Source organism: Asparagus officinalis, chromosome 5, assembly GCF_001876935.1.
Source record: "Asparagus officinalis chromosome 5, Aspof.V1, whole genome shotgun sequence".
NCBI lineage: Eukaryota > Viridiplantae > Streptophyta > Magnoliopsida > Asparagales > Asparagaceae > Asparagus > Asparagus officinalis.
The window spans coordinates 11,499,660-11,524,352 of NC_033798.1; the positions used below are offsets into that span (position 1 = coordinate 11,499,660).

Consider the following 24,693-nt stretch of genomic DNA (forward strand, 5'->3'; position numbering starts at 1 on the left):
GATCGGACTCCTCCGCCTCCTGCTGCCCATCATCCGTTTCCCCACCGCCGTTGGAAACGGACAGAGAAGAGGAACTAGGGTTAGGGTTATCGGGTTCGGAGTCGGCGTGGGAGGAGATCTGGCGATTGGAGGTCTCTCGATCTGCGATGTCGGGTTCAAGGTCGGAGTCGTCGGCGGTGGTTTCGTCCACAGAGGGTTAGTGGAATGATTTAGGGGAGAATTTGGGGGATTGACGAGGGTAGTTTTGGGATAAAAAATGTTGCCTTGGAGTTGATTGTTGTTGTTAGTAGCAAGAGCAGAGGCACCTTTTTCAGTCTTCAATCGAGAGCCGAGAAACGAACGGACCTGCTGCTTGGAGGCAGAGAAAGGGCGCGGGGGGTGTCAAAAAGTTAGGAGGTTTTAATGGCACTTGGACGCCCTATAGTTTCACCTATTTTGCACTTGTATACCCTCACTTGTTTTTTTGGATAAAGACTTATTATTACCTTGTAATTTATAAAACTTGAACTGATATACCCTTACTTTTTTTCTTCTTACTTTTTTTGACAGGACTTAAATACTCTAAATTTTCTAAAACTTGCATTTAAGATACTTTGAACTTTTTAAAATTGGCATTTAAATTCCTAAATTGTTTCTAACTTAAATTTAAAAACCCTCAAATTTGCATAACTAAGGGAAATTAAGTGCTAGTTTTAAAAACGGAAAAATTGCTTCAAGGCCCCAAAATTGAAAATACAATGTGGCCCAGCCCCCTGTAGTTTGGCCCATGTGGCTAAGCCCTTAAATTTTTAAAAAATTATAACTGAGCCCTAAAAGCAGTTCTCACACATGTATTTGCACCCAGCCTCCCTAAAAATACCCCCGCCTTCAACTCTGTGCCTCGAAAACGAGATCCGATCGCTGGCGAAACCTCTCCGTCGCATTTAAGGCGAGATGATGGCCGTTTTGGGGGGAAATTTTGGCGCGCTCCCTCCGTTATATCTCCTGTTAACCCACTCGGCTTTGAAGAGAGTGTATTTATGGTGCAAAGGGCAGATCTTTGCGGTTAGGGCTTATGATCTTCAACCCCCTACTTGTCCTAAATTGCCCTTCATAACTCCTCTTAAATCCCCTTCATTTATGGCGGAGAGCCCCCTTATTTGCATGGTTTCCTTGGGTGAGAGAGCAGTGTTCTCAAGGGTAACTTCTGCAACCTCTTTTTTTGAGTTTAAGTTCGACGTGGCTGAGAGGTTGAAGGTTCCATATGATGCGCTATCAATGGTTAATAAATCTGAAAGGATCCCTGATCTGAGTTTTGAGATCGAGAATGAGGATGATATGGAGTGTATGGTGGAGCACAACCGTAATATCGGGTGTCTGGAGATCCATATTCGAGCTAATATAGATGTAGATGTTTCCAGATGTGAGAACACCCCGAAGCAACCTCCTGAAATGTAAGTTATATTTACACTTAATTTATTTGAAAACTTATGAATTGCATAGAGCAGGTTAAATGTTAGCTTTTAACTGATATATGTTAACTTTCTACCGAAGGTTGTTAAGCTTTAGGGCATATTTGTTAACTCTTAAGGGTACTGCATTATTTAAGTACAAGTCCTATTTGTTATTTTAAGAAAAACCAATTATATTTGTGCAGCATTATGAATACACTGAAGCCAAAGTTTATTGATAGTACTTCTGCCGCAAACCATGGTTCTGAAAGAATTCCAATTGATAATCCCAGTGGTAGCAGTGTAGTGCGTTCTGATGACATTATTAACAACACAGTAATGATTCCTGGTTGGTGGCATAATGCATTAACTGAAGAGGGTCAAGAATTTGAAAGCACTGAAGAATTAAGGTTGGCGCTGACATACTATTCTCTGGCCAAAATGTTTGATTATGAGTTTAAAAAGAACGAACCAAAACGTATCCGTGTATATTGCCGATATAAAGAAACTTACGAGTGCCCATGGATGTTGTTTGCTTCACCTGTTAAGAATGCAAATAGACTATCGATCAAGAAGTTTGTTAATGAACATACTTGTGGGCAGTACGGGCAAAATACAGGTCGTTCAAGGGCATCCCGTAAATTCATTGCAACACAGTTACAACCACTCCTGAAGGTCCGTCCAGAAATCCGACCCGTTGATGTGCAAAAGGAGTTCCTCACAAACTACGGCCTTAGAATTGATTACAGTAAGATATGGTGGGGGAAAGAGAGAGCACAGGAGAAGCTTTACGGGGATATATATGAGTCGTATGATCAACTACGATGGTAAATGCTGAGCTTTATTATTAACTTGTTAAGTTCCAAAGTTTGCTTGTTAAAACAAATAGTTAACATGTTCCTTGTTAAGTTCATTGATAACATTGATAACATGTTAAGTTTCACGACTAACATGTTAACTCTTGTAAATAACATGTTAACTCTTGTTAATAACATGTTAACTCTTGTAAATAACACGTTAACTTTTGTTAAGTTACCCCAATAATGTGTTAGCTTTTTTTGGTCGCTTGTTAAGCTACACGGATAACATGTTAACTTGTTGGTTTGTTTCTTCTTACACGACTAGGTATGAGCGCATGGTAAAAGAGACAAATCCCGGCAGTTACATACATGTTGACCAGAATGAGGGGAGGTTTTCGAGACTCTTTGTTTGTTATGCTGCATGCATCAAAGGTTTCTTGAGTGGATGCAGACCCCTTCTATTTTTGGACGGTACATTTTTGAAGGATCGATATAAAGGTATTCTCCTCTCGGCCATAGCATACGATGGGAACCAAGGTATATTTCCCTTAGCGTATTGCATATGTGATCAAGAGAATTTGATGAATTGGAAGTGGTTCCTCCAAGGTCTATGGTCCATACTTTATGAGAGGGCTGACCCTTACAATCCTCCCCACCAATTGGTTATAATTTCTGATGCGGACAAAGGAATTAAAGAATCAGTAAAAGAGTATTTTCCAGAAGCTCTACACTCGAGGTGTGTTCTACATCTTGTTGAAAATTTCAGGTTAAAGCTTAAGGACTTGGGTATGAAGTCGAAGGACACTCATGTTCTTGGGAACTTACTCCAAAGTGCTTGTTATAAATACACAATAGCAGAATGGAATGAGTACATGAAAGAGATATATGACATGGATCCAAGGGCATACAACATTGCTATGAACTACTCTCCTGATCAATGGGCAAATGCATTCTTCCCGGGAATAAGGTAACGTTATTTGGCTGTTCTATATCTATGCTAATGTATGAACTTATGCTATTTAGCATGTTATCTTTCTGTTCTATATCTATGCTAATGTATGAACTTATGCTATTTAGCATGTTATCTTTGGATTTGTTAAATTCCATATCAGAGCTGTTAACTATATCAGAGTTGATAACATGTTAAGTCTTGTTGATAATATGTTGAGTCTCGTTGCTAACATGTTAACTCTTGTGGTAACGTGTCAACTCTTGTTGATAACATGTTAACTCTTGTGGATTGTTAACTCTTGTGGTAACGTGTCAACTCTTGTTGATAACATGTTAACTCTTGTGGATAACATGTTAACTTTTATAGAAAACATGTTAACTGTTAAATGTTAACTATTATATGTAAACATGTTAACTGTAATACAAAAAAAATAACTCTATTCAACTATTTGTGTCATCCCTTATTTATAACCTGTTAACTGTTACCTGTAATTCATATTATGTTAACCCTATTCAATTATTTGTTAACCTTTATTTGTGACCTGTTATAAAGTTATATATAATTTCAGGTATGGGCACGTAACATCTAATGTCGCTGAGTCTTTTAATAATTGGATAAGGGAAGCTAGAATGCTACGGATTCTACAAATGGTTGAGCATATCCGTAAACAGATAATGGTCCGAATGAGTAATCGCCGGTTACTTGGAGATAAATGGGCTGGATATCTCTGTCCACAAGCAGAGATGGTGCTTAAAGAAAATATAGAGAAAGGTCGTCCATTGGATGTTAAGCAAGCTGCAGCTGACATATTTGAAGTGCAAGCACATAAAACTACCCGTGTTGATTTGGAGAAGAAGACATGCACTTGCCGTGCTTGGGACGTCATGCGGATTCCGTGTAAACATGCATGTGCAGTCATCTCGTACATGAAGAGAGACATTTACCAATATTGCGATTGGTTTATGTCCATAGAAGCATTTAAAAAGAGCTATGACCCGATTCTCTATCCTATACCAGATTATGAGAAACGAAGCGTGCCAAGGGATGAGATCGAGCTACTTCCACCACATACTATCAAAAGAAAGGGGAGAAATAAAACAAGACGTATCAACAATCGAACAGTGTACAAACGACCTTTGAAATGCTCTCGATGCCACTCCGAAGGCCACAACCGCGCAACTTGCAATAGTTAGATTGTTAAGTTACAGTTAACATATAAAATTTTCTTGGTAGGTTATTAAGCTACACCTATTACATGTTAACTCTTGTAAATAGCATGATGGATAACATGTTAACTCTTGTTAGAAACATGTTAACTCTTATAGCTAATATGTTAACTCTTGTGGCAAACATGTTAACTCTTGTGGCAAACATGTTAACTCTTGTTGAAAACATGTTAACTCTTGTGGCAAACATGTTAACTCTTGTGACTAACATGTTAACTCTTGTGGCAAACATGTTAACTCTTTTGGAAAACATGTTAATTTTTGTGGAGAACATGTTAACGCTTGTTTATAACATGTTAACTTTTGTCAGAAATATGTTAACTTTCTTTGATAACTGTTAACTCTTTGACATAACAAAACTCTCGTAAGTAACATGTTAACTATTGTTGATTACAAGTAAACTCTTGGTGATAACATGTTAACCCTTGTTGATACATGTAAACTCATGATGATAAAATGTTAAATCTTGTTGCCATCATGTTGACTCTTGTAGTTACCGGTGTATATGAAATGAAACGTATTTGGGTGTATGTAATACCTTTGTAGTTAACTGTGTATATGACCTGAAATATATCTATGCCAATGTGAATTATAATGAAAATGTTATCTTACTTGGGTCTGTAAAGTTACTCAGTTAGATTGTTAAGTTACAGTTAACATATAAAATTTTCTTGGTAGGTTATTAAGCTACACCTATTACATGTTAACTCTTGTAAATAACATGATGGATAACATGTTAACTCTTGTTAGAAACATGTTAACTCTTGTGGCTAATATGTTAACTCTTGTTGCAAACATGTTAACTCTTGTGAAAAACATGTTAACTCTTGTGGCAAACATGTTAACTCTTGTGGCAAACATGTTAACTCTTGTGGCTAACATGTTAACTCTTGTGGCAAACATGTTAACTCTTTTGAAAAACATGTTAACTTTTGTGGAGAACATGTGAACGCTTGTTTATAACATGTTAACTTTTGTCAGAAATATGTTAACTTTCTTTGATAACTGTTAACTCTTTGACATAACAAAACTCTCGTAAGTAACATGTTAACTATTGTTTATTACAAGTAAACTCTTGGTGATAACATGTTAACCCTTGTTGATACATGTAAACTCATAATGATAAAATGTTAAATCTTGTTGTCATCATGTTGACTCTTACAGTTACCGGTGTATATGAACTAAAACGTATTTGGGTGTATGTAATATCTTTGTAGTTAACTGTGTATATGACCTGAAATATATCTATGCCAATCTGAATTATAATGAAAATGTTATCATACTTGGGTCTGTAAAGTTACTCAGTTAGATTGTTAAGTTACAGTTAACATATAAAATTTTCTTGGTAGGTTATTAAGCTACACCTATTACATGTTAACTCTTGTAAATAACATGATGGATAACATGTCATGTTAACTCTTGTAAATAACATGATGGATAACATGTTAACTCTTGTTAGAAACATGTTAACTCTTGTTGCAAACATGTTAACTCTTGTGACAAACATGTTAACTCTTGTTGCAAACATGTTAACTCTTGTTGAAAACATGTTAACTTTTGTGGAGAACATGTTAACGCTTGTTGAGAACATGTTAACTTTTGTTGGAAATATGTTAACTTTCTTTTATAACTGTTAACTCTTTGACATAACAAAACTCTCGTAAGCAACATGTTAACTATTGTTGATTACAAGTAAATTCTTGGTGATAACATGTTAACCCTTGTTGATACATGTAAACTCATGATAATAAAATGTTAAATCTTGTTGTCATCATGTTGACTCTTGTAGTTACCGGTGTATATGAACTGAAACATATTTGGGTGTATTTAATACTTTTGTAGTTAACTGTGTACATGAACTGAAATATATCAATGCCAATGTGAATTATAATGATTCCTGTTAACTCTTGTTGAAAACATGTTAACTCTTGTGGAGAAAATATTACCTCTCGTGAAAAACATGGTAACTCTTGATGCAAACATGTTAACTCTTGCTGCAAACATGTTAACTCTTATGGATATTATGTTAACTTTTGTTGGAAATATGTTAACTTTCTTCGATAACATGTTAACTCTTGTGGCATACATGTTAACTCTTGTGGAGAACATGTTAACTCTTGCTGATAACATGTTAACATGTTAACCCTTGCTGATAACATGTTAACCCTTGTTGGTAACATGTTAACTCTTGATGATAACTCTTGATGATAACATGTTAACTTTATCCGTATATGGTATTATTTAACAAATGAACCTGACATGTTATAAACTTTCTCCATATTTAACAAGTAAAGATGACATGATATAATTGTTAACTTACGAATCTAACATGTTATAAACTTTCTCCGGGCACTAGTTCATTAGCTGTTAATACACTATACAAGCTGAAAATTATGAAGATTGTTTACAGTTGTTTATCTACATAGCATTCTTCCTTAGGCTGTAACATTTGCGGCTCATAGCATTCTTCATTAGGCTGTAACATGTTAACCCTTTCTATTTCTGAATTCCCAGCCTTCTTTTATTAGTTCCGCAGCAAGCCTTGCACGCACTACCGCAGACGAATCATCGGCGGGCGTAACATGTCGAACATCACCTTTATGTAGGATAGCCCGTACATAAAGGTATACATATATCCCATAATCGTAGCTACAAATAACAAAACATAAATACATATTAACGGTCAGTTTTGGAGACGAAAATTCTTTAATAAAATAAGGTTCATATGTTAATGTACCTTCCCTTTTGAGACTCGCATGAGATTTCCTTATATTTAAATGCCCTACACACCTTTTCCAGATCGAATGCGGCCTTCATATGGTCCATGAAGTTTATAATTTTGTTAACGGGCTCAAGGTAAGCTTCGGGAGTTACCGAACTATAGTGCAACGCTAAATTTTCATTCAATCTAACTTCGACACAATGCCAATGGTCATGGCGAACAATTGGCAATATGAGTATTGATCGGCCAGCGGTAATATGTTGTTGTATATAAAGTTCATATAGTTCATATAGCCGCAGATCAGCCTGGTCTCCATAGAGTGAATGCTGTTACACAAAATTAACACATTAAGAAATAGCGGCCTTTAATATGTGAACATGATTCAAGTTCATATAGTTAACTTTTTTGGAATACATGTTAACTCTTGTGGAGAACATGTTAACTCTTATTGAAAACATGTTAACTCTTGTGGCAAACATGTTAACTCTTGTGGCAAACATGTTAACTCTTGTCGAAAACATGTTAACTCTTGTCGAGAACATGTTAACTCTTATAGAGAACATGTTAACTTTTGTGAAAAACATGTTAGCTTTTGTTAAAAACATGTTAACTCTTGTTGCTAATATGTTAACTCTTGTAGATAACATGTGAACTCTTGTGGCTATATGTTAACTCTGATAGATAACATGTTAACTTTTGTGGAGAACATGTTAACTATTCTGGTTAACATGTTAAATATAACGGAGGCTGTAGCAGAGTGGGCGGGAAGGGTAGATTCGGGATTCTGAGGATTGAGTGAGCTGGAGGGGCTAAAATGAAGTTTTGGAGTGTATTTTGGGTTTATACCAAACTTTAAAAGTACAGGGGGCTGTTGCACATTATATTTTCAATTTTGGGGGCTTGAAGCAATTTTTCCTTTAAAAACTATAGTGTATTCAAGTGCAGACTTTTTTTAAAAATTAAAAAAAAAATTGCATAACAAGGGGTATTTAGTGCTAGTTTTAAAAACCTTAGCGTATTTAAAGTGCAAATTTTTTAAAAATTAAAAGATACGGTAGAGTAGAAATGCACCAGCCGGGAATCGAACCCGGGTCTGTACCGTGGCAGGGTACTATTCTACCACTAGACCACTGATGCTACTGTTGACGTGGCATGACCTATTTATAAACATAATCGACAATAGAATGGTACGTCGTTATTATTATATCAGCACTTTGTAGTCACTCTAAATTATACCACGAATCAAGCATATTAATAAAACAATTATTATTACACTAATATGATAGTATTTTTCAGGACCAACAACTTATTGTAAACGTAAAACAATGCTACAGCCTTCCAGGCATTTTATTCATAAATACTTCAATGATACCAAATACAACATCCAATAATAAGGACTACATAACAATACACAAGCGCACATTTATTTTGGGTTACTACCCCTTATTCTTTACTAAAAACCACAGTTTATTACGCAAAATATTAATACAGGAACCAACAATGTTTCTACTGAGCCAAAACTTGTGCAGGACACTGATCAACTTCTTGGCAAGCACCATCAGGTCCACAAGGCTGAACAATGAACTTTATTCCTATACCGCCAATAGGAACTTCGAGATCTGATACATAGAAACGTTCAACTCTAGCAACCCCAAGAAATTTCTTCTTGCTATCTTGATCGCCAAGTTTCTGAACGTAGATGTTATACTTCGTAAATACTGACTTGGCATTCTCTTCTTTTAGCTCCCAAATAAGGGTGAGGGTCGCCTTTTTAGTACCATCTGGATCATAGATCCATGTCACATCCTCTACGTGAGTACTCCACGAGTCAGCTGACGGGAATTTTGTGCCTTCTGAGGAATTTTTTATGCTGATATGACCAAGAGATGCAAAATAGTCAGAGCTGTCATCTAATTTTGGTGCCTCTTGGTCTTGCTTCTTCATGTAGCCACAGAGATACATATTGGTTATTGTAGAATCATTCATCGCTATACTAGACTCATGTAAGATCCAAGGTGCACCCATTAGGTTCTCTCTCTTTGTTTTCTCCCCCGTTACACAAATCACTGGTCCATATTGGTTTTTTAACTTGTCTAGGAAGGGGACATCATCAGAATTGACGAAAAATATGGAAGCCTGTTTGTCATCGCTCTCAGAAGTTGATTGGAGCAGCAGGCTCATCTGAGAATTACCATTCGATTTTACCTATATGGAATGAGATGAAGAATAAGCCAAAGGTTCAAGGAACAAGTGAAAGAAAATGGAGTATTTGCACTTTAAATATCATGACCAGATTTAGCACATATGCCCTATGGTTATATCATGTCAGCTGAGGGTCAAATGGTTTTATTATTATTATTTTTTCGGTGTGGGGCTTTTTTTTTGTTTTTGTTTTTGTTTTTGTTTTTGTTTTTGTTTTTGTTTTTGTTTTTGTTTTTTTTTTTTTTTGGGGGGGGGGGTTGGGGTTGTTATTGTTTTTGTTTTTGTTTTTGTTTTTTTTTTTTTTTTTTTTTGGGGGGGGGTGTTGGGGTTGTTTAACCATCAAGGTATCTGCAGTGTAATAAAGAAAGGATCAGTATAAATAAATTTTTGGCAGCCAGTAAAAGAAGAAGATAACCAGTATTGTGTACTGATATAAGGTTTTGCTAAACTAAAATAGAACAACTTATAATGTTTAATAAGCAACTATCCGCCAATTTTCAAATTTGTTAAAAGCACAATAACTTTTTTTTGTATCACAGAAATAATGGAATTTCCCATGGAGTCCTGATTCAGACTACAGAGCTCTTAGCATCTAATCATTAAATTAGTACTGAATTTTGGCATGCTTAAAAAGATCTCATGACCCTGCTTCATCTAATTTGGAATGGACTAAACTTCTGTCATCTCGCTCTGTAAATTGACCGAATAAAGAATTTATCATGTAGCTAAGAGAAGATTTAGAATTAATACTCACATAAAAGGAAATGAAACTCCTAATATGGATATTGAAGAAAGAGTAGCCTATGTACTAATCATGAAAAGAATATTTTGACAATTCAACCAAAATTCTAAATAAATTCAGTATTATTGCAAAATATAGATAGGCAGATCATGAACATGGTTACTTACGGAATATGTGAACGTCACAGGTAGATCTCTCAAAGGGAGTTGTCCTTGGAAGATCCTTGTCGTGAAAAACTCATTTACTCCAAGATTTCCTTTGCATGTGATATTGCCTCCTCCATTATAAGATTGATCAAAGCTAGCGATTGCAGAGTACAACATATGAGACAAATTAATTTGAACTTCTTGAACCAAAACTGCTAAGCAATAAAATAAATCACCCAAGATAACCAAATAGAATAGAAGTACATTTATGACTGATAACAGTACAGGCGAATCAACAAATGGGCAAGTATGGATAATGGCTCCAAATAGATGATATAATAGTTGAAATAGTGTCTTCACATTTTCAGTAATAGATGCATAAATAGGTTTTTCATTTCTTGAAGGAGAATGTGAAATCTGCATTTTTGAGAACATATAATCGATTTCAGAAGGCAGAAATGTCTATTTTCAGATGTAATGTCATTAGAACTTAAATCAGTGGTACCTTTGCTTGTGAGAACCTATAGTGGTTAGTTTACCTGATTAGTATAAGATCGATGTGTGGATCAGGTATGCAATCAGATAATAGCACTTCCATAAAGAGTAAAAGGTATATCAGCAGATCATGAAGTTATGGTAGACACGTGCCTAAGAAGATACTTCTTGCATTATCCTTTTACAGTAAAGGACACCCTTGAACATACCTCAATGTTATTTTTAAATACCCTTGTGGGTTTAACACCATTTACAACAACGATCAAATACAATTCTTTTAATGCACCAAATAGAAATGAAGGAGGCTCCACAAACCGAATTGAACAAACTTTTATTTGTGACCATTAATCAGACATCAATTCAGTTGCAAGAAGGTAATCAAGCACAAGAACAGGCAAAAACAATCAAACAATAACAAACTCATTATTCACATAATAAGAAAAGTTGAAGCACATAATATTTATTATCACTATTAACTATTAAGACATGACCCATAAACTAAGTTTATTATACCACGCATAGATACAACGGTATAAAGGGGTCAGGATCCGATTGGATCCAAGAAAGATCCTAAGGCCACATCTAATGTCCAAAACCAAATCCAGTGGCATTTAGGTCTTCTCCTCTCTATCTATCATGTTCTGTCTGGTTGAAATCTTAAAAAAAAATCCAAATTAAACATCTTTTCCATCCTGCTAAGTGCTATTGAGATCAAATTTACTGAATATAGATTATAACATTCCTGATTGAAGTTCATACGCCAAATTTCGTTTGCTTTACTATCATGGTGTAGATGGGTTTTTGACCTAATAGGAAGTAATATCTTGACAGTCACATAATCAGACATTGCTAGGAACTTAAGGTGTAATTGACTAGAATATGATTGTTGTATCCAAATAGCAATTGATAATATTACAATAATCCTGTCATGCAAATTACTGTAAAGTATAAACAGTCATAAACAGTTATCAGTTGAATGATTAATGACAAATACATTTTTCAACATTGATAAATAGTTGTTAAATGATGATTATTGTATATAAGTGCTTTTGTGAATTGTTATGCGTTGTTAGGTAGCTTACATCCAGAGCAAAACCAGTAAGCTTACTGAATTCATTTTAGCACAGAAAAGTGCAACCCAGTTATTATCAAAGATCCTACTGGTTCAACATACCATTTAAAGTAGCCAAACTTCGTCTATGGATTGTAGAAGACTCGATATCGACGATGATAAAGTGGTATTTGATTGAATGGCAGAGCAAAACTTACTTGATGAAGACTTGTATATTAGCTCGTTTAGAATCCCCAGGTTTGTCAGGCAAAAGCACAGGTTCTTCGAGGAGAGGCTACGACAGAAAATATACAAATGAAATCAAGAAATGCAACAACAGAACTCAGTTCAAGCAGAAACATAGGCATGTGTAAATTTGTATTTGAAAAGATATTGATTCTTGTCTTTTATACCGCTGTACATAAGACTTTTTCGTCTCGATATTTTTGTACAAGAAATATAGAACCTGAGGACAACCTCCGCAATTTTAATAATAAAGCTATGTAGATCTAGGAAATAATTTCCTTTTTCTATCAGGGAATTTTTAGAAGCATTGTCCAGCTTTGCTTTGCTTTTTCTCTTGGATATTTTGGATAAACAATGAAAAGAAGAATAAAGAAGTATGCAACAGGAATTAATAGAGAACCATTATTGTTCAAAAAAAAATCATAAAATCGCGGAACCATAAAAAACATTAAAATACAGGAAATTAAATTAAGGCCAATATATTATTTTCAATTTCTAATGATACTAATTACGCATTATAAGACATGAACTGTCTCCAATTGAGTACCTGGATGCCTTGACAAGAAATGTTATTCCATGGATTCTCAGCTACCTGCAAACCTTTGATGGAAAACTGAAGACCATGACCCTGAAATATATTGACAGAATAACTTAAGATGATACCACATGTTAAGTCCAAATACACACAGAAAATTCTCTTAACTGTTGAAAGAACTACTATACTGAATTTGGGGAAATATTGCATCAAAAGAGAGAAGGAAATGGTGACCGAAGGCAGTTGAAAGATAAGAAAAGCGAAAAGTTAGTAGGTTAATCATTTAAAGTGATGTATTTGATACAGTACAGTTAAACCAACAAATTTACCAAAAGATTAATACATCCTGAAGATGCTAGTTTCATTTGGCTCTTTGGTTTCATAATACATGTTGAAGATGCTAGTTTAATTAGCTCTTTGGTTTCACATCCATCTGAATACCTGTAATGAATCTTATGTGAATAACGAAGATGATAGATACTGAAAGGGTTAAAATTAGAATATGGCAAATTAGACATTCTGCATCAACAGTAAGATTTTCCAACATAAGGAAACAAGGCTCTAGAGTATCGAACATCTGAACTTGCTCTTTTTTTCAGCCCTGGAGGAAGAGTCTGTGGGGGGCCATTCCAAACAATAAATATCAACTTACAATATTGAGGACAAGCGACATTATAAATTCTCATTGGTTCATATGGCGACATTGCCTGTTATACTACATTCATTTCTGTTTGTTTCTTTTAATCCAAAACCTTGTCAATTTAACCTAATCAAGCTGGACCCAGTTACCTCACAACAACAACAACAACAACCAAACAAAAACCCAACACCGCCAACCCTTTGGTGACATATGGGCCTGCAACTTTTTATTAACATCTTCCAACTCTCTCTCTCTCTCTCTCTCTCTCTCTACACATGCGCGCGCACACTTACCGGTGAGCAATCACATAAGTACAACATACCATTTGATGCATAACGAAAGAGATAACGTAAGGGAGAAAAGAAATATTATTGAACAACTGTTGGTTGCAATTTACTATTAAATTAAAATTCTCAATGTTGTTTATGAGTTGTAGTCAGTTCATTGCACAATAGGCTACATTTCTCATAAACATACTCAGACTAGGTTATTACATTATTTAGAAGTTTTATCACAATTTTTCTACTAATCTTTGTGGAATTAGTACAATTTTTAGATGTCAACAAATTATTCCACCTTAATAGTGCATAATTTGATTATTCTGTCTGCATGTTTAACATGTACATGTACTAGATAGTTATTCTTCATTACATAATAAAGTTCGAGGTAGATATTCATTTGGTTTACATGACGAATAATTTAAATCAATCACTGAGGCGAATAACATAAGAAAAGAAGACTCAACCTGATCAAAATTTGAATAAAATGGCAACACTTTAAGGTAGCTATGAAGTATTCCCCATGATTGCTTAATAAGACCCCACCAACTGCACAGTTGAAATAATAACGTTGATTGGTATTATCAAAATTTGAATAAAATGACAATACTTATTTGAAGGAGATTAATTGAAAAGACGACAGTGCAAAAGTAGATAGTTCCTTACCTATGTATCAAGTGAAATTTATATTATGAAATGACAGAATGAGAAAGATAATGATGCAAAAAATAAATGTCAATTTAATTGCATAACAAAAGTCAGCTCTTCATGAAGCCTTCTAGACATTGTGTGGGCATAAAGAGCTAAGAGAATTGTCCATTGAGTTTTGAAAAATATATAGACAGTATAAAAAAAAAGTTCGTTGTCTGTACTAATTGTAGAATACTATTATGAATTACAATGGGGAAGATACATATGATGCAAAATAAAATTTGACTTTATTTTATAAATGGAAGTTAACTTTTCATGAAGTCATTTAATCATGTCATTGATATAGACAGCTAAGAGAATTAAGTTAAGACATGTTAGAATATAAAACTATTAACTCTTATCTCTCACCATAATTTTAGAGTTTTTTGCAGAGGCAGGGACTTTAAGATGGTATTACGGCAACACAAATTCTAATCTTGTTGGACACAAATTTAAAGCCGATTTTAGAAGATTGATACCACGATGCGAGTCTAGGATTTTGCTACTAAAAGGAGATCTCAACCTGCATGGATATGTTACAATAGGAAAGGAGAAATTTTTGAAATAAACCATTTTTAAATTTTAATTATCAATTTTATTTAATTAGCAAAATTGAACATTTTAAGCCACGTTAGCATGGCTGACTAAAAAGTGGTCCATTTTGCAAAATATCATTTCCGAAATTATAGGGGACTACTAGTACCATGTAACTAGTTATGGTTATCTAATTACTGGATAGAATGGGTCAGAAAAGCACGAATCTAACAGCCCCATTTTTCTTTAAAAAATAGAAAGTTTAAGGTTTTGAGGAACCAACCAACTTCACTCGACAGTTAATGGGCCATCAGTCTTGAAGCCTACCAAGTCCACACAAATCCTATCTAGTTCTTGAGCTCGTTGTTTGACACTTGCTACTCGCTCTCTGTGGGCCCAGGCTAGCGTAAGAAATTTAGGACCGCAAGTTTTATGGGTGGGTATGTTTGGTGGGCCCCACAAGAGATAGGTTCGTGTAGGTTTTAGAGATAGGTATGCATAAGCCCCACAAGTGACAGAATTTTAGAGATAGGTTCGTGTAGGTTTTAGAGATAGGTTCGTGTAGGTTTTAGAGATAGGTATGCATAAGCCCCACAAGTGACAGAATTTTATTGTTATTGTGCAATACGGAGGCTTATTCTCAATACCGAATGAACGCACGGGACTAGCAGTCAAGTGTTTATAGGAGATTGTGATTAATTTGTAATTAGTAGTACTAATTATACAGAACTAATAATCCCGTGTTATTCAAAAACCGTCTTTCTCAAAATCGACCACTTTTCAGCCAATCGTGCTAACGTTGCTGAACAGCCGTCGATTTTACTAATTAAATAGATTTGCGGTCAATTATGCTAAATATTTTTTAAAAATGATCTATCTCAAAATTTTCCTCAATATGAAAATATAACACTTAACCCTCACCATAAATTCGGAGTTTTTGGCGTAATGGGAGAGACTTTAGGAAGGTAGTTGCAGGTATTATTTCAAAGGGCAGGCTAAAATGTGGATGAGAAATAGAAACATAACACCAAACTATTTGAAAAATCAATATCATAATATATGTGTGCTCTACATATTTCCCTCTTTTTCCTAGATTTTCTCGAAAATTGTGCTGAAGCTGAAGTTTTACTTTTAGATATCTTGATAAGAGATCAGAGGAAAATTAACTTTCTATTTTTTTATTTACAGATTCCAAGATATTTAAAATGGACTCATTGAACTTGCAATCATGTGATAGTCCAAAAAATTGCTTTCAGCAAATAATGGCAGGTCAGTAGTTGCAAAACTCTACACTTCAAATAGATTTTCAATGGTCAAGAGCACAACCATGATCCATGCTGTTTCGATTCGATACTAATGGATTTATTTAGTAGCATCTGACTACTTAAGAACTTTCATCCATCTGCTAGCTAGCATACATGATTACAATTTCCATTAACAAAATATAACATCCTAGAGTAAAAGTAGGGTTCAAAATAACCAGAAAATATATTTAGCAAATTTTCCTATCAGGGCACAAATTATTGTCTAATTAAGACACTTTTTCTCGGGAAACCCTGTCATGTGGACACCAATAATGTGTGATTGGTTTTTGCCTTGTGCCCATGTGTCATGTCCATGTCAGTGAGTTTGTGTAAGTGCAACACAGATGATAGTAATTTAGCAAGAGGTAGAATTTTAGTATGAGCAATGAATATGTTACTCAGCCGAACTTCACACCAGAAGATATGTTACAACTAATTGCAGTTCTGGACAAAAAACAGCAGAAACGCGAAATTTGAAATACTAAAGATATAATAACAAAAAAGCTGCACATATAACAGCCAGAGCTTTATAAACATATGACTAATATTACCGATTTTGGTTACTCTGGAATTCATCTTTAGGTAAATTTTCATAGACCCATCCAGGTGCAAATATGGCAGCAGAAATATCGTCCTCCCTAAGCAAATCCAGTGCAACATTTGTCTGTTATGCAAACACTTCTACATAAATCACCTCGGTATATTGAGACTTAAAAAGCAATCTATGTGCTCGTTGCTCATTAGTGCAACCGTACAAGGAAAATAGCTTTAATTCATGCAAATAAGTGTATGCTCCATACATAGTCTGTAAAAGACATTGGTTCTTGAGTTTCAAAGTATAGTTAAATTACAATGGTCCTTAAGGTTTATAAGAGAACTAGATTAGAACATGTAGTTAAAACGAACTTAACAAAACTTTCAAATGTGTAGATGGCCTTCCACTGGGAATCACACAAACGGTACCATCCAGAGAAGGCCGTTTAGACATACAGAAACAAACTTCTATTACGCTTATATTACTAGCTATTTATTTTCTCACACAGTTACATTAGGGAATTACAGTGGAAGTTTCTGCACAGAGAAAAATAAGAGCTTTAATTTATTTAATTATTTGGCAAATTGCACGCAAGAGTTTGACTAAAAGTCAATATTACATTAAGGACAACTAGGTAAGAAATTACATTCATAACTTGGTTCAAGAAGTTGACAAGCCACCAATCAATCTCCTTTTCTTTGGGACTACTCTGATTTATGGTCCACTTTCATATGCTTTACATAAAGTTTCAAAAAATTACGAGTTAATTAAGTTGTGTGAAAATAAACCGTTTCTCTTTTCTCCCTCCACGACATTGTGCAGATGGACAATCCATATACCAATAGGGGCAATTTTCAAAATTTATTAAGTAGTTTAGGTTAGGGGATCAACTGCCATACTGACTATGCCCTAGCTGAACATGTGCCAAAGTTGCATGGAGACGGGCATGGATACGAGACATGGCAAATTTGTAAAAAGGTAGGGTACGAGGACAAGGCTACATTATGTGTGTGTGTGTGCATACACACACACACATACATATTAAAATTAATAATTTACAAAGATCAAAACTTTTTTTCCATCTATCATAAGATAAATATATAAGAAATAGATATGAAATGTAGCATATACGTCCAAGAAATGTATGAGAATTGCTTTAAATTAAAACATATATTTTATAAATGAGTACATGCCTAAATAAATGTATGCATATATTCAAGAAGTGTCCAAGAAGTTTCGGTATGGGTACGGGTATGGCTTCTGATTGGAAATACCCAGGTAACATCGACACGTACCATACAAGGAATATGGCTATGGCCAAAGCCTCAGAGGCAAGGTTGTAAACATTGGTTATCGGAAATATATCGAACGGCCAAAATTCATATCGGATCATAATTATCGAGAAAATATTGGGGATAAGGAGTAAAAGTCAGAGTGTCATATAACATGGTGAGCATATATAATATAATATTCTAAAATATAATCTAAGCACATTTAATAAAATATAGAGAGGGTCTTCAAGAGAGGTCGTCAAAATAAGTCGTCAAGTGAGAAATTTGCGAGTGATTTGGGGAAGAGAACAGTGGAGGCAAAGAGAATTGATTAAATCGACCTATTTTTAAAACACTATTTAGAGGTACGTATGAAGCTTATGCAAGTGATAGGGCAAGATGCATTCAAAGAGCAGATACATCTATAGTTTGAAGAACTTCTTGGTAGACACCAACCACAACCCAACACCAATTATTGCGCACCAATCGATGTTCTATGTGGAAGCGTTATCGAAACTTGCAATTAGATTTCCTCCTTGCTTGTAGGGCAATTGATCACCAGGTGACGTGGAAATACCAAAACATCTATGTTCAAACTTGTTAGAATTAATATAAAACTATAATCCTCGATCCTTACGATGACTTCAGAGTTTTTGTGTAATAATTAGAGGAACTTAATTTAATATGGCATCCAAGCAACACAGATTTGAATCTTGCTAGCCACAAAATTTAATGCGGATTTTAAAAAATTGTTATCACTATGTGAGTTCAAGCTTTCAGCCAATAAAAAAATGTCGCTCAACCTACAGGGGTATGTTAGAATTAATATAAAACTATAATCCTCGACCATCATCATGACTTTGGAGTTTTGTGTAATGGTTAAAAGGACTTAATTTAAGAGAACTAAAGAGAAGCAAAACCACCGCAAAAAAGAGAAACAAGATCAAATACACGAGATTTACATGGGTAGACAATCGCCTACGTCTATGGGGAGAGACTTGAGTCTTCTTACTAGACATTATAAGGATACAAACTTTCTTTTATTCTTGAAAGATGCCACAAGAAAATCTCTCTCTAAATCTCACTACAGAAATCTCTGATAACTCTAGATTTCCTTCCTCATTTTCTCTGTATCTCTCTTTTACAATATGCAGCTCTCATTGGCTTTCTAATAACCCTACACCTCAGGAACAACTCTATTTATAGAGTACAATTCCAAATAATAAAATACTTCCTAAAGAAACTAACCCAAAACTAACCATATGCCAAATAGTTCTGTGACAAGCTGCAGTAACTGCAGCATGTTCGCTTCTGTTCCCCGACAGCGAACACTTACAGTCGATGGTGAATTGCTGGCCTCGTGATAGGCTATGGTCATCATCGCATGTGCCCACTGCTTGCCATTTTGCGGTTGTTTGGATACTTTTTCTTCTATCTTTTATTTGTTGTCGTTTCATGGGTTGAAATACGAGGATAGTCCTAATAAAAATTGTTGTTCTATGCACCAAGGTTACAGAAAGCGAGGTGGCCTAGGCGTTGGACTCGATGTCTAGAGCCTAGGTGACTGTCCCACCTTTTTTTATTACAATAATTGATAGTAAATGCCAATGTATAGAAGCTTAGGCGCTGGATCAGAGCCTAGACGGATTTCTTCCTTTGTTTAAATGGTGATTAAGGAGGTTTATGTCAGAGGTAGAGGAAATGCTCATAGTCAGAGGCGGGAGGAGTTTAAAGGAAGTTGGAGGACGTGAGGGCTACAATGACGGAAATTCACGATCAAGGTCTAGATGGTGCAATCCACATAGGCAGACCATGCTCTCCAAGATGCTCCCAAAACCGAGGTGCACAGCCTAGGTACCGCCTAAGCGCTAGACATTAGGCGTTAGGCGGGCAACCAAGGTACTACCTAGGTTTAGGCATACACCTAAGCAGGCTAGGCAGAGGCTTTTTAAAACATTGCACGCACAGTGGTGAAAGTGATTCCTTCCATACGCTAATAGACTTGGAGCTACTTATAGGATTACAAGGGATATCATTTTAATCAAAGGGGTTAATAATATATATGCGACAAAAAAAGTGATGCATGTAATCATGTTAAAACTTCTGCAATTGAAATTTTGAGTGCAAGCCTATCAGCATGCATGTCAGGCTTATGCAGCACTTAGAACCTTTAAACCAAGGTTGAGGACAAGAGAAGCCTAATCCACAATTCTAAGTTCTGACCAATGCTGAGCTGAACTTAGGATCAAAGCTATCCATAAATTACCATGAAAGCAGCCTGGATATGCCCAAGGCTCGGTTCATCCTTGGGGCTGTCCCTGATCTAGCTTTTTAGTCAATTTGAAAGTTCAGGCTAAGTGAACAGCCTTTCACCTTGCTTGGGAAGATTAAACATCAAGAGATGAATTTCACACTAGTCTTTCGTCCAACTTGAGAAAATCAACATCAATTGGGTTTCATCACACTAGCTAGTTCTTATGGACATCGGGTAAGCAACTTTCTTGCCCTAGTATTATATAAATATTCACATGAAGAAAGAAAAAGATGAAAGCATAGGAAGTACCAATCCCAGAATTTGGATGTCAGCATGCATTTATTGGTAAAATGGTAATCTGATACAATATTAAATGATTTGCACGGTAAAACTGCTTATTAAGATAAGGTAATATAGAAGCAAACTAACAAGCAATGCAAGGGTTTTGATGTCGACATACATTCCATCCTCCGCCGCCGTATGTATTCCTTCCAAAAACATCAATGCCCATGTACACGTCATACCGTCGACAGCCAGCAGAAGCAGCTGAAACTTTTGGACCATTCTCCTGCGCTCACAAGAGCTTGAATGCACAGAAAGAGAAGGAAAGAAAATGAATTTCTGAGAAGAATGCTACTAACCTGCCAAAAATAATTGACAAATATTCCATCACATAAATCAAAGAAAGGTTTGTTCTTATCGTTTAGCTGATTTTGATAGACACGTTGACCATCAATTGTCATACTGTCGTACCTACATCATCGGTACAGAAAACAGCAAGATATTTCAAAGATAGTCATCATAGCAAATTTTTGATATAGAAAGATATGAATCATGGGACTACCATATGATTAAAGATCCACGAACTGCAGAGTGCATAATCTGAGTCAGATGGTCAACAAATTCTTTCAAATTAGCTACTTGCTCCCTGTTCAGGTTATCAACTTCTATATTTATCTGAAAAGTACGTATACCATTGTCAGGTCAAAAACATATTCAATCCAAATAAATTCTTTCAACATATCTACTCGCCCCTGTCCGCAATACTAAATTAAAGTTTCCATAAATAGTAAATTGCACCAGATAGACCCTTGTAATGGGTGGGAAAGCATTTCAAAATTACTAGAAACTTACGAGCCAGCCATCAAATCCCAAAGAAGAAGCTAATTCTGCCAACCTGTCAGCGTACATTTGAGCAGAATCTTTTGTTGCAAGCAATATTTTGCACATTTCTGCCCCCTTTACCCACTCTAAGATGAATGTACCTAATACCTTCACACACATGCACCAGCCATATAATCAGATAACTTAGGATCTAATTAACCAAAAATGCTACATATTATTAAATAAAAAACTGAAATTTTCTGAAGTAGGAATCTGCTTCTTGCTTATTTGTATGATATTCGGCATTGAATGGATGGTACAGCTGTCTATTAATGGACTTGGATTGCACATGGATCTTTCAGATCCGTAGTGAATCTGCTTATTTACAGCTTGTTTGAGGCCAAATAAACTTTTTTTTTTTTGTGGGGGGTGGGGGGGGGGGGGGTTGGGTTGGGGGGCTTGGTTTTACATTAACAGACAATGATATAGCAGTAATTCATATTTTCACGTTTTGTCATACTCTCTTCACTTTCGGCAAACCAATTTGTTAAAACTCCTACAGCGGCTAAGAGCTCCTATCTATATCTATAGTACATATAAAAGAGGATTGGGGTACTAGAACTTTTGATTGCCCTTTTTACCCCTCTCAAATTTGATCATTCCAACTTTAATTTAATAATTTTATTTATTTAAATTATCTCAAAGTCTCATTCAACAAGTCTTAAATTAAATTAATTGCAAATCATCATCATAATAATAGTTAATTATTTTCTTAGGTTCTTAAAGATTCCATAACTTATTTAATTAAATGCATATGTTACGGATCCAATTAACTAGTCACTCTTTTATTTTCCCTTTACATAACCTCTTTTTCATCTCTATACTATAAATTACGGCCATCCATTCTCTTCAACCCACCACATCACCTACTAAGCTAAATTCCTACACCAACACAATGGTTTATGAAATATGTTATATCGAAAATTTGTCAAATGGTTTATAGTGTACGTGGCTTGTATATGTATGTGCATGTGCATACAATGGATAATATTTCTCAAATGGTTTGTAGACTTAAAGATTTATTTTTTTATGGAGTTGAAGACTATATCTAATGTTCAATTCGTAGCTTTGTCTCATGAATCCTTAAAAAAAAGCAGGTTAATAGGTGATAGGAAAATTATTATTTGGATGTCTTGATATTTAAATGTATGTATAAATTTGATTTGGGAACCAAAGATTGTTTTCAGTATATACCTTTTTTTTACCGTGGATTGGTTAAGATTCTTACTAATCTTTTAATACTTAAAATGTATGATCTTATTTTTGGAGTTTATGCAAAACTATTTAAAGATTTTTTTACCTCCTCGCACAATGTTGTAAAGAGGTTTTTGTGCTACTTATCATAAGCTGTGTTTTTTCTTTTGAATATAGGTCATAAATTGTGCTTTCTTGTTCACTAGTTTGCGGTGCGTGCAAAGCACGTTTTTTTTTTTTTTTTTTTTTTTTTTTTTTTTTTTTTTTTTTTTTTTTTTCCTACAGTAATCCCGCTTTTTTAACGTGGCATGATTTGCCTTTTTTGGGGGTGCTACAGTATCCCGCTCTGCTACAGTACCTTTTACATGCTACAGTGTACCCGTGTGCTACAGTAATATTTTTACTTAATTATTGGCTACAGTAATAATGCTACAGTAAATGGTACTGTAGCATGAACAGTGAATCTCTGATCCTCCTATTTGTATAAAGGAATAGATTAGATATATTTATGGTTTAATTCTCAACTAATTACTCGGTTCATATGCACTTTAAGTTCAGAGGTGCAATCAACTTATCCAACAATTTCAATATTTAATTTTCTTTTGATTTTCTTATGTCTATTAAGCATCTTTTATGTTCCTTCATTAATAATTATGTTAAATCATCAAACTTTCTTTGTCTTCTTTTTTATTAATCACCAGTAAGTTCTTTGTTCCTCTCAACTTTAGACTACAAAGATTAACTAATAAAACATATTGGCTATATCTATCTTTTATTCATTGAGTAAATTAGAATACACAAACCTATATATGATATATTTGATTGAATTGTAAAAAAGTTTTGATTTCTTATATGAAATCTAGATTAATTTGCCTCTTTATTGAGATTCTCTTTTGAATTAAAAAATTGACCTATGCAATTCCCATGAACTGAGTTATTCAAAGAATATCTTTATATCGGTTGTGATTCCATCATGCTATTATAGCTTTTGTAATTTTGCATCTAATAATAATTTGCTATTCCAACAAGATACTAGACATTAATACTAATTTTTCATCTTAGTGACCGTTGTAACTTTTGTGCATGATAAATTGAGAATTAATATACCATATGTAAATATTATATCGTAACTACGTATTTAAGAATCAATAATGTAGAATATATTATTAATAATTTCTTAAACCAAGTACGCCATGTGCAACGCACGTGTGGCATACAAGTCTATTATAAGTAAGAATTTCTTGCTTTGCTATTAGTAAATGCTATGTTATTTTTCGAGTTCATTGACTAGTATGCCAAAAGATGAAAGAATTATCAAGCCATTCTGAAATTATACTTCAACTAGAAGTTTGATTCGATGCACCAAAGGCATCAAAGTGATGCATATTGTAATTCTAAACATACACATACAGTTGAAGGAACATTCAACTATATCAGTCGATTTAATGGAACCTAAACTCCATGGCGTTCTAAGTAAATTACCAAATAAAAAACGAAAAATAAAAGTAACCAACAATAAAAAAGAGAGATTACAAAAAAGGTAATCCAGACCAATTATTTTCCTTTTTTGTTAAATTTGCATAAAAATAGTTGTTTTAGGCTATTTGGGGAGACCGAACCGGGCCGGGTCCGGGCCGCCCGGTCCAACGGTCAGTTTTTTACCGTTTAGACCGGGCCAGACTCGAAACCGAGTACTCCGGCCCGGCCAGCTTCCTAGTTAAGCCGGGCCGGGCCGGGTGTGGGTTCCACCGAACCGACCTGGACCATGGCCCAGAGCCCAGTTTGGCCTGGAAACCAGGGCTTTTCCTGGGTCCGGGCCAGCAGCTGGGTCCGGTCTGGACACCAGCCCGGGTCCGGGCCTTGGGCTTGAATCTACAGACCTAGTTTTCTCTAGTATGCAAAGTTCAGGGTCTTTTGTGCAAATCAACCCAATGTCAGGCGTCTTTTTGAAATTTACCCTCGTCTAATTCACTGGTCAACCAGACAAACCGAATCTTTTATCTTTAAGAAAGGCTCCAATTTCTGCAGCTCTCCAAACAAATCAACAAAAAACAAGAAACCAACAGAAATAAAAACACCCAAAACCCCACCCCCTCATCACCTTGACCCCGTTAGCATGGCCCGCATTCGTCCAGCACGGCGGCGGAATCGTCACCAAATTGTGCGAGAAATACACGAAAACATCCATCAAGTACCAGTGCCAGATCGAATAAGCTCCAGGGTTGTCGCCGCCCTGGACCCATCGATCGTCGACGTAGCCCCCCATCATGTCGTGGCAGACG

General features: G+C 35.3%; 3 protein-coding genes and 1 non-coding gene across 4 annotated transcripts in view; 2 read left to right on the top strand and 2 right to left on the bottom strand.

Annotated features, from left to right (window-relative positions):
- LOC109841515 lies at window positions 1,120–2,261 on the top strand. The gene is made up of 2 exons (XM_020410479.1): window positions 1,120–1,433; window positions 1,637–2,261. The coding sequence occupies exons 1-2, from the start codon at window positions 1,120–1,122 to the stop codon at window positions 2,259–2,261; spliced, it is 939 nt and encodes a 312-aa protein (XP_020266068.1).
- On the top strand, window positions 2,469–4,375 carry LOC109841516. The gene is made up of 2 exons (XM_020410480.1): window positions 2,469–3,197; window positions 3,751–4,375. The coding sequence occupies exons 1-2, from the start codon at window positions 2,518–2,520 to the stop codon at window positions 4,373–4,375; spliced, it is 1,305 nt and encodes a 434-aa protein (XP_020266069.1). The 5' UTR covers window positions 2,469–2,517.
- TRNAG-GCC lies at window positions 8,197–8,267 on the bottom strand. Its single transcript has one exon. It is a non-coding gene; the product is annotated as a tRNA-Gly (tRNA).
- LOC109842703 (cytosolic endo-beta-N-acetylglucosaminidase 1-like) overlaps window positions 8,443–24,693 on the bottom strand; it is a 16,610-nt gene continuing 359 nt past the window's right edge. Inside the window, 11 exon segments of the mRNA XM_020411562.1 lie at window positions 8,443–9,335; window positions 10,242–10,374; window positions 11,985–12,061; window positions 12,560–12,640; window positions 13,933–14,014; window positions 16,545–16,657; window positions 20,514–20,621; window positions 20,695–20,806; window positions 20,898–21,010; window positions 21,188–21,325; window positions 24,513–24,693. The exon segment at window positions 24,513–24,693 is cut by the window's right edge and continues 37 nt beyond it. Of these exon segments, the coding sequence (XP_020267151.1) occupies window positions 8,637–9,335; window positions 10,242–10,374; window positions 11,985–12,061; window positions 12,560–12,640; window positions 13,933–14,014; window positions 16,545–16,657; window positions 20,514–20,621; window positions 20,695–20,806; window positions 20,898–21,010; window positions 21,188–21,325; window positions 24,513–24,693 (1,837 nt within the window). The 3' untranslated portion in view covers window positions 8,443–8,636.

Coding starts and splice junctions, on each gene's coding strand:
- LOC109841515 (XM_020410479.1), top strand. CDS start 1,120: ATGGCGGAGAGCCCCCTTATTTGCATGGTTTCCTTGGGTGAGAGAGCA. Junction 1,434..1,636: donor CCGAAGCAACCTCCTGAAAT/GTAAGTTATATT, acceptor ATATTTGTGCAG/CATTATGAATACACTGAAGC.
- LOC109841516 (XM_020410480.1), top strand. CDS start 2,518: ATGTTAACTTGTTGGTTTGTTTCTTCTTACACGACTAGGTATGAGCGC. Junction 3,198..3,750: donor GCATTCTTCCCGGGAATAAG/GTAACGTTATTT, acceptor ATATAATTTCAG/GTATGGGCACGTAACATCTA.